The 9,872-nt window shown below is 47.4% G+C and overlaps 1 protein-coding gene across 1 annotated transcript in view; it reads right to left on the reverse strand.

Moving 5' to 3' along the window:
- LOC135110441 (diacylglycerol kinase theta-like) overlaps positions 1-5,229 on the reverse strand; it is a 59,721-nt gene extending 54,492 nt beyond the window's left edge. The window contains 1 exon segment of the mRNA XM_064022790.1: positions 4,475-5,229. Within this exon segment, the coding sequence (XP_063878860.1) occupies positions 4,475-4,607 (133 nt within the window). The 5' untranslated portion in view covers positions 4,608-5,229.
- Between the last annotated feature and the right edge of the window lie 4,643 nt (positions 5,230-9,872).

A 9,872-nucleotide genomic window follows, 5' to 3' on the forward strand; every position in this document is an offset into this window, starting at 1 on the left:
GTACTTCGAGAGAGAGAGAGAGAGAGAGAGAGAGAGAGAGAGAGAGAGAGAGAGAGAGAGAGAGAGAGAGAGAGAAATTAAGTCTCTCCATGTCAGGGTTAAGTGTGTGTGTGTGTGTGTGTGTGTGTGTGTGTGTGTGTGTGTGTGTGTGTGTGTGTGTGTGTGTGTGTGTATGTGTGTGTGTTCTCAATTCTTCCATTTCAATCTGTTTGTCTGTTTTGTCTGTCTGTCTGTCTGTCTGTCATGCATCTTCTAAACATTCTCCTCTTCCTCCTCCTCCTTTTCCTCCTCCTCCTCCTCCTCCTCCTCCTCCTCCTCCTGCTACTTCTCCTCCACAAATCTTTTCTCCTCTTTCTTCTTTTCTCTAAATCTGCCACCTCTTCTCTCTCCACTTATCTCTTCTTCAACGTTTCCTCCTCTCCCTCCTCCTCCTCCTCCTCCTCCTCCTCCTCCTCCTCTTCCCCCTCCTCCTCCTCCTCCTGTACTTCTTCCTGCTACGACAGCCCATTTCTTCACTATCATATATCTGCTTCACCATCACTACCACCATCACCACCACTCGTCACCATCAACGTAGTTCAGTTGTCTACCACCAATGCCTCTATCATCACCATCATCATCACCATTAATCTGCCACATCACCACCATGCCGTGCAGCACCACCACTACTACCATCACCGTCACCACTACCACTACCGTCACCATCACAAATTTACATTTACATTCTCTAGAGAGACGTAGGTTAAGAGGGGACCTGATAGAAGTCTTTAAGTGGTATAGGGGTTATAACAAGGGAGATGTAAGCAAAATTCTTAGGATCAGCAACCAAGGTAGAACAAGAAATAACGGGTTCAAGCTTGAAAAATTTAGGTTTAGGAAGGAGATAGGAAAAAATTGGTTTCTCAAATAGAGTGGTAGATGAGTGGAACGGACTCAGTAATCATGTAGTTAGTGCCAGGACACTAGAGAGCTTTAAGAGAAGATTAGACAAGTTTATGGATAGGGATAACAGATGGAAATAGGTAGGAGTGTTTCATACAGGGACTGCCACGTGTAAGCCCTGGTCGCTTCTTGCAGCTTCCCTTATTTCTTATGTTCTTATGTTCACACACAACACACACACACACACACACACACCACACACACACACACACACACACACACACACACACACACACACACACCCTCTTTAAGAACATCACACCACCATTATCAATATTACCATTACGTGTGTGTGTGTGTGTGTGTGTGTGTGTGTGTGTGTTGTGTGTGTGTGTGTGTGTGTGTGTGTGTGTTGTGTGTGTGTGTGTGTGTGTGTGTTGTGTGTGTGTGTGTGTGTGTGTGTGTGTGTGTGTGTTTGTGTGTGTGTGTGTGTGTGTGTGTGTGAGGTATTAATGGATGAAATAAATTTTGTCTGTGTCTGTCTGTGTATTATTGTTCAGTGAGGAGGAGGAGGAGGAGGAGGAGGAGGAGGAGGAGGAGGAAGAGGAGGAGGAGGAGGAAAGAATACGAAAAATGCTAAGACTACAAAGAATACAAAGAACAAGAGGAGCAGGAGGAGGAGGAGGAGGAGGAGGAGGAGGAGGAGGAGGAGGAGGAGGAGGAGGAGGAGGAGGAGGAGGAGGAGGGAAAAAAAGACGAAATTAAGAATAGAAGATGATGTTGAAAAAGAAAAGGAGGAGGAGGAGGAGGAGGAGGAGGAGGAGGAGGAGGAGGAGGAGGAGGAGGAGGAGGAGGAGGTTGCTCAGCTGATCTTAGACGTGGTATCGATCTAAGGTTATATAGAGGAGACCATACCACCACCACCACCACCACCACCACCATCATCATCATCATCATCATCATCTCCACTATCTCCTCTATCTCATCTCCATCACCGCTAGTACCACCACCACCACCACCACCACCACACAACCAAGCACACACACACACACACACACACACACACACACACACACACACACACCTTTGCACACCCTGCCAAGTGGACACCTCCGCCTCACCTTACCGCATGCTTCTCCTCCTCCTCCTCCTCCTCCTCCTCCTCCTCCTCCTCCTCCTCCTCCTCCTCCTCCTCCTCCTTCTCCACCTCCTCCTCCTGCCACACCCTCCACCTTTACCACCCTCCGTTTTGGCATCACACGAAGGAAGAAGCCGCCGCCGCCTCCTCCCTCCTCCTCCTCCTCCTCCTCCTCCTCCTCCTCCTCCTCCTCCTCCTCCTTCTCCTCCTCCTCCTCCACCTCCTCCTCCTTCGTCTCCGCAAGTATACAAACAAATATACAGGAACACCTTAGGATATACCTGTGTGGAGGGGGGGAGGGAGGAAGAGGGAAAGAGGAAGGGGGGAGGGAGGGAGGGAGGGTGGGAGCGGGGAAGGGAGGGAGGGAGGTCCGAGAGAGGAAAGAGTAAGGGGAGAGAGAGGAGGTGAGGAGGAAAGTGAGCAAGTGAAGAGGGGAAATGAGAGAGAGAGAGAGAGAGAGAGAGAGAGAGAGAGAGAGGGAGAGGAGAGAGAGAGAGAGAGAAGGAGAGAGAGAGAGAGAGAGAGAGAGAGAGAGGTAAGGGGGATGGAGGGTAAAGGTAAGGAGAGGGGAAGCGAAGGTGAGGGGAAGCAAGGGGAGGGGAGCGTGAGGCGAGGGGAGGGTCTGAGTGAGGGGAGGCAAGAGATGGGGGGATGTGTTCCTCTTGGTGGCATGCCGTGGCAGGACGCCAAGCCGTGACGTCACCAGCCTCTCTCTCTCTCTCTCTCTCTCTCTCTCTCTCTCTCTCTCTCTCTCTCTCTCTCTCTCTCTCTCTCTCTCTCTCTCTCTCTCTCTCAGTTGGTACTATGTCTTTTCATCCACATTATGTCTTTCCGTCTCTCTCTCTCTCTCTCTCTCTCTCTCTCTCTCTCTCTCTCTCTCTCTCTCTCTCTCTCTCTCTCTCTCTCTCTCTCTCTCTCTCTCTTACAGTCAGTCAGTCAGTCAGTATTACCATCAACATCCCCTGTAATTTCTCTCCTGTTTATGTTCTTGAAGTATTGCCACACCACCACCACCACCACCACCACCACCACCACCACCACCACCTCCACCTCCAGCAGGCTCCATTCGTACCTCCTGCATCATACTCCGATCGATCATACGGGTTGAGCACCAGCTGGAGAGAGAGAGAGAGAGAGAGAGAGAGAGAGAGAGAGAGAGAGAGAGAGAGAGAGAGAGAGAGAGAGAGAGAGAGAGAGAGAGAGAGAGAGAGAATAGGAATGGGGAAATTAGTAAGAAAAGGAGTTGGAATGAGAGAATGAAAGAATTAATACAGAAGTGAGAGAGAATCAGGAAAAAATAAGATAACGATAAGGAATGAGCTCAGAGAGAAAGAGAGAGAGAGAGAGAGAGAGAGAGAGAGAGAGAGAGAGAGAGAGAGATGGGTGGTTGACGTAATAAATTCAAGACACACACAAGTCAATTACCACGGAACAACAGGCGAGTTAATTTAGAACAGAAAAAAAATAAATAAAAAATACAAATTTAAACTACCAAAAAAAAACTGTCAAACTACCACAACTATTACCATCACCGCTACCATTGTTACACCCAGGACCACCACCACCACCACGACGCAGAACGGCCATCGGATCAACCACCTCCACCATCACCATCGTCACCATCATCATAATTATCAGCACCACAATTAACACCGTGGTTCTGTAACTAGTCCTGCTTGGTCAATAGAGTTAACCTACTGTTATATTAAGTACCGCATCTTTATGAATGTGTGTGTGTGTGTGTGTGTGTGTGTGTGTGTGTGTCAATCGATTACTGTCTGAATATATCAATGCTGTCGTGTGTGTGTGTGTGTGTGTGTGTGTGTGTGTGTGTGTGTGTGTGTGTGTGTGTGTGTGTGTGTGTGAGTGTGTGTGCGCGCGCGCTTAGACATCAATAAAATATTTGGGATGTCCCGTTTCAAGATGTGATGCGGAAAACAGGAACAAGATGGTTGGTCGAGGAGGTGGGAGGGTTATGTAGTGGTGGCGGCGGTGGTGGTGTGGTGGATATTGGTGATGTAGATATGGATGGTGTTGGTAGTGATGGTGGTGGTGGGGGGGATGAATGGTGGCGGGGCGTTGGGAGTGATTGTGAAGGGAAGGCACTGGGTGAAGGTATGGTGGCACCAATGGGAAGGAGGCGTTGGGTGGAAGTGGTGAAGTGATGGGTGGCGGTGATGGTTTCTGAAGGGATGATGGTGGTGGTGATGGTGAAGGGTTGGGTGGTGGTGGTGGTGGAGGTGGTGGTGGTGGTGGTGGGCGGCCCGCCACTCTGCGCAATGGCCCGCGGCTGGACCTCCTCCGCTACACAGCAGCTCCCTCAACAACACCAACATGGCCGCCCTCCCCGCCAGGAGCCACCGTGCGGGCGGCGTTCTACGATAGGAATGGGGACGGGAATGGGGGGCGGAGTCCCTGGGATAATAATGGGGTAGAGGGGAGCAGCAGACGTACCCTCGCAAGTGTATCCTTGGCCGATGATGCCCCAGAGCAAGTCGGTGCAGTGATGGCAGTAGACGGGCTTGTGGAAGGTGCGCTTGACGAAGCAGTGACCAGGCGGGGTTGTCGCGGCCTTGGCCAGCGCCATGCTGCTGCTGCCGCCGCCGCCGCCGCCCTGCTTGGGGCTCCCGCTGTCGTCGCCGTTGGGCGGGCCTGCCCGGCTCCCCTGGCCCTGTTGGGGGCGCTTTTTCGCTGGTTTGTGCTGCGCCTGGCCCAGCGCGTCTCCCTCCGGGCGCGGCAGCCCGTCTTGGTGCCCGCCGTCCGCCTCCTCCTCCTGAGGGGGACACTGCTGGTGCTGGTGGGCGGGGGCGGCCACGAACAGCCACCGCCACCACCTCAACCACCAGCAGCAGAAGCAGCGTCGCGAGCGTTGCTGCTGCTGCGGCCGGTGCTCAGGGCGGGCCTGAGCGGCCTGCCGACAGCGTGGCTGCGCCGCGCTCAACAGCCCGGAGTGCGGGTGTGGGCGCCGCCCGTCCCAACTGCGGCGCAATGGGACCTCAGCCAGACACCGCTCATCCTCACGGCTGCCACAGGTACACTGATGCAAGCCGCCACTCCCCGCCACGCACGCGCCAGCCGCTCGGCTGCAGGGCCATCTAGCGAAGACCGGGACTTGGACGATATGGGCGGCCAGGGCCTCGCTGACGCACCGCACACACCTCCACCCTTCCAGCCGACACTTCTTCCATTGCTTCCATTGCTGCCACCACCACCATTACTACTGCCTGCCACCCTAACCACCACCATCAACACCGTGCACTGCCGCCACCATTAAAACTACCGCCACCACCGACGTCATTACTGCCACCGTAACCTACCACATACTAATATAACTGTAATCACCAACACTGGCATCATCATTGCCTACATTAAAACAACCAGTACGAACAACATCACCAATATTGTTATCATCACCATCACCACCAACAAAACATCATTCATACTACCACCACCACCCAATGGTGTAAATGTACAGTACGTCCAATCTTTTTTCCTTTTTTTTTTTTTTTCTTTTTCAGATAGTGATATGATGTCAGCAAACGCAGGAAAACATCCAGCAGGACATGACGTGAGATCACTGCTCGGGACAGCTTTACTAAAAGTACCAAATGTTCAGTTTATGCCACGAAGATGAATATTAAGTGATAATGGAGCATGTTTCAGGCAGAGATGGCAAGAACAGAGAACGTTCATGACACCCTGGAGAGAAATAAGCAGCAGCTAGTGCAGATGAAACAATACAAAATTAGTTCAGATCATATATAGTATGTGCTATAATTAGTTGGACGCACACACACACACACACACACACACACACACACACACACACACACAAGTAACTAAAATAAACGACAGTAGATGGAGTAGATAGAACAACAAAAGATTGGTTCAGATTTGAATATTATTTGTATAGCTATGCTACAACTAATACGCACCTACACACACACACACACACACACACACACACACACACACACACACACACACGACAGTATCTCTACAAAGCTTACTGATCTAAATTCGTAACAGGAGGCAAAGCATAACTAGGAGGACACACCAACAGACAGCAAACTGAGAAAACATACTACTTGTTTGTCGTATTGAATGATCCCATCAAAAATCAATAAAACATAAATGCCAGTAGATGAGGAGGAACGATAAGGCTGCAAAGGTTGTAACAAGACCATGTGGCACCAGCTAAGGTTAAGAGGAGGCGCTACCTCTCCTACTAAGAAACTGCAGTAAGCCATGAAGCGTGATACTCTGGTCCACAGCTTAGGTTCTTTAGGCGGGAGAGGCAGCGCTTTTTCCAGCATGTCTCCAGGTAAATTCCTCCCACTAAGGTTCTCCATGAAAATTCAAAGCAAAATAATTCTCCTGTGATTAAATTCTTCTAATCTAAGACAACATATTTAGCCTAAACTGATCTAACCTAACCTAATGTTCTCATTTCGTGAAGGAGACCGGCTAGTCACAAGGAAAGGTGGAGAAAATGGCCCCTAAGTTGTTGCTCCTTGAAATACACAAACAAATAAATATAACCTACATAATAAGAACAAGGATTACCGCGCCCAGTTCTGAAATTATGTCAAAATCTGAAGTTACGCGTTCTCTATAGTTTCTCTGCGCGAGTTGTTCAATTAGCACTCAACAGAACTTCTGGCAAATGACGCTGAAATATGCAGGGTTGAATCATCGACCTAAGAGTGTGTAAGACAATAAGTTAAGTTGAGATTATTTATGAACAATAGAGAGTAGGTGGTAGGACTGAGCCCTGTGGAACACCTCTGCTAATAGATTTACAACAGTGGCCATCTGCCATTTCAGCGATAGAACGATCAGAAAGGGAACGCTCTTGATTAGTACAAAAACCACAAATTTAATATAGCGTTCGATTAGTCTTTTAATATTTTGAAAGGTTAATCAATACTAAACATTATCTTGCAAAAAGTGGCGTTTTACTTTGGATATTATATAGGCCACCCACTATAGAATTTGATTTGACTAAGAAAATTAATGATAACTTGTTCAAGAAGACGTCCCTCTGACTGATGCAGACGGAAAGCGATGACAGAATGAGCAAAGGCCATGGAAGCGGTAGACATGGACGAGAAAGTGGTAGTGTAGCGGCCCCTTTAGAATGTACCATCGTCAGGTTGTGTAAGGAGAGTATCAGCAGGTCAGACATCTTAGGCCTGAAGGGGAGCACTAAACACAGCAGGAGTGAGTGCAGCAGCTTACACCACTTTTTACTACTACGCCTTGGCTGCTTATATCCCCACTTTCTTTCATCACAATGTCAGGGAATGAGAGCCGCGAGAAGGATGCAGGACGCAGAGCTACAGGAAATCATGGAGACGTTGTGAAGGGGACGCAGCTGAGGGAAGTGGATTTCCATTGTGTCATGGTATCATGGTATCATATTCACTGGTTACTATCCACTTTTCTTGCTTTGTGTATGTGTGTACATAAGGTCAGCCTACAAACACAGCACAGGACATAGTGACAAAGTGGTCGAGCAGAGTTGCCATTCTGCCTATATCCTCAGCCGAAGTGAGCCCTTAGCACAATAAAGGACTCCCCCCCATTGGCCAGTAGGAAATTCAAGTCCTACGTCAAGCCACGCCGGCCTAGTCTTGCTAGAAGGGCGGATTACAAGCTTACAGATGCCTCGGCAATGCCCGGTATGTTTTCTTCAATGGAACAAAGACCAGTGCAAAAGAGGAAAAAATGGATTAAAAATGAACTGTCTAAACCGGTCCAGTGATCTGAATCCTGGGCCTCGACTGGACTTTCTAGATGGTTCCCTGACATACACTTGTAAATGACGGCACTAAACATTCCCGTATTTCTGTTTCTTTAACTCTGACTGCCACTTGGTACACCTTTTCCTAATTACCAACCACTCTGAGACATCTTTACTCAAAACAGCCACGTCCAATCTTTGAACTGGGAAGAATTTTAAAATGTATCCCTTTTTCATCTCTAACTTTCTTGTAGATGCTTATAAAGACTTCACGCATTGCTTCTGGTGCTGCTGATTGTTTCGTGTCGCAATGAAAGGGTTAATGGATTGTAAAAAGCACTAATCATGTAGGAAAATGTAAATGAACTACCTCATAAGTATCCTGTTTGTATGGTCTAGTATGGGGAATACTACAGGAGTTGAGATGATACTTTCGCTGGAAGAAGAAAGTCTGTGTTGCCTACTTCTTCTTTCCTGGTAATATATATATATATATATATATATATATATATATATATATATATATATATATATATATATATATATATATATATATATATATATATATATATATATATATATATATATATATATATATATATATATATATATATATATATATATATATATATATATATATATATATATATATATATATATATATATATATATACATATATATATATAAACTTGCAGGCACTTTGCACTCACTAGCTGACGGGTATAACATTCGTGTATTCGAGTTAAAGGAAAACACTTGGGCTGGGCTTGTCTTCAATAGAGGAGTGGCATCTACTGTTTACACTGGTTAATATTCATGCACGGTAAATAACACTCGCTTGTGTGATGACTGTACTGAGCACTGGCACGAGGGAAAAGGCTACCAAGATTTTTTTTTAAACAACAACAATAACAACAACAACAAACAAACAAACAAACAAACAAAGGGAAATACAACATTTTAAACAGAAGGTAACTTGACCCACCCCAGCCTGGCCCTGTCCACCACATGGCCACACAACAAGAGCGCCTGCCACCAGTCCTCCACCAAAGACAAACAAGACGTGGCTTATCCAATACCCTGACCTCAGCATTGGCGATAAAGGATTGGCTCATTCACGCCCAACCGGCTGACCAATAGCAAGCCTCAGAATAAGGAAGAAGGAGCTTATTCATCAAGTCTGTTACAAGCAAACCCAGAATCGTGGTCAGAGGAGCTTACCTGCCGGGATGAGAACAGAGGACAATAAGAGGTGGACGCGTGCAATAAGTCAGTCACGACTCCTGCATGACAAACCTCTCCTGTAAAGCATTAGTATATTTAGGTGTGTGTGGGTGTGTCTGTCTATGTGTATGTGTGTGTGTGTGTGTGTGTGTGTGTGTCGTAAAAAAACATTATTGCAAGACAGAATAGAATACGTAACAGCATAAGTTCTAAAAGGCCTTCAAGGAAAAAAATCACACAAACTGTACCGTTCATTGAGCAGTGATTACATAAAGCGTGCAGTGTTGGGGGCCGAGAAACGTGTACTGTAGGGAGACAGCATTTTTTAGTTCCGAGTCGAAGAAAAGGGTGACAAAGGACAGGGAGTAGATTACGAAAGGGTTACTGAGTGAAAACTGGGCTGGATACTGAGAAGGGGGAAGAGGGAACGAGCCTGAGAAGCAAGACGTCAAGGGGGACTGAGACGGATGGTGGCAAAAGCTGGGAGGTTAAGGAGGAAGAGGCTGAGTGGAAACCAGGCTGAGATCAGAAGGTTAAGACGCGAAACAAGGCTTAGAATTTGGAAGACCTGTAGGAAAAGGTAGCGAGGAGAGGTTAAATTTGGTAAACGAGTTGGTGAGTGGAAATAGTGTTAGTATTGGTGACTTTAGCCTTTTGTCTCTCTCGTTTTGATGTTATGTTTTATCTTCTCTTGAGTGCGCAAGAAAATGTTTTGAGCTGAAGCGGATACGGTGGTGGCGCAACTCTGGGCTGGTCTTTGATTAGCTTGACTTAAATAGCTCTGTGTGTGTGTGTGTGTGTGTGTGTGTGTGTGTGTGTGTGCATTTCAGTATATCCAAATAATTCCACTCTCAGCTCCACGTGGGCAGATCGGCGGCCAC

The sequence above is a fragment of the Scylla paramamosain genome, chromosome 20 (assembly GCF_035594125.1).
Source record: "Scylla paramamosain isolate STU-SP2022 chromosome 20, ASM3559412v1, whole genome shotgun sequence".
Taxonomy (NCBI): domain Eukaryota; kingdom Metazoa; phylum Arthropoda; class Malacostraca; order Decapoda; family Portunidae; genus Scylla; species Scylla paramamosain.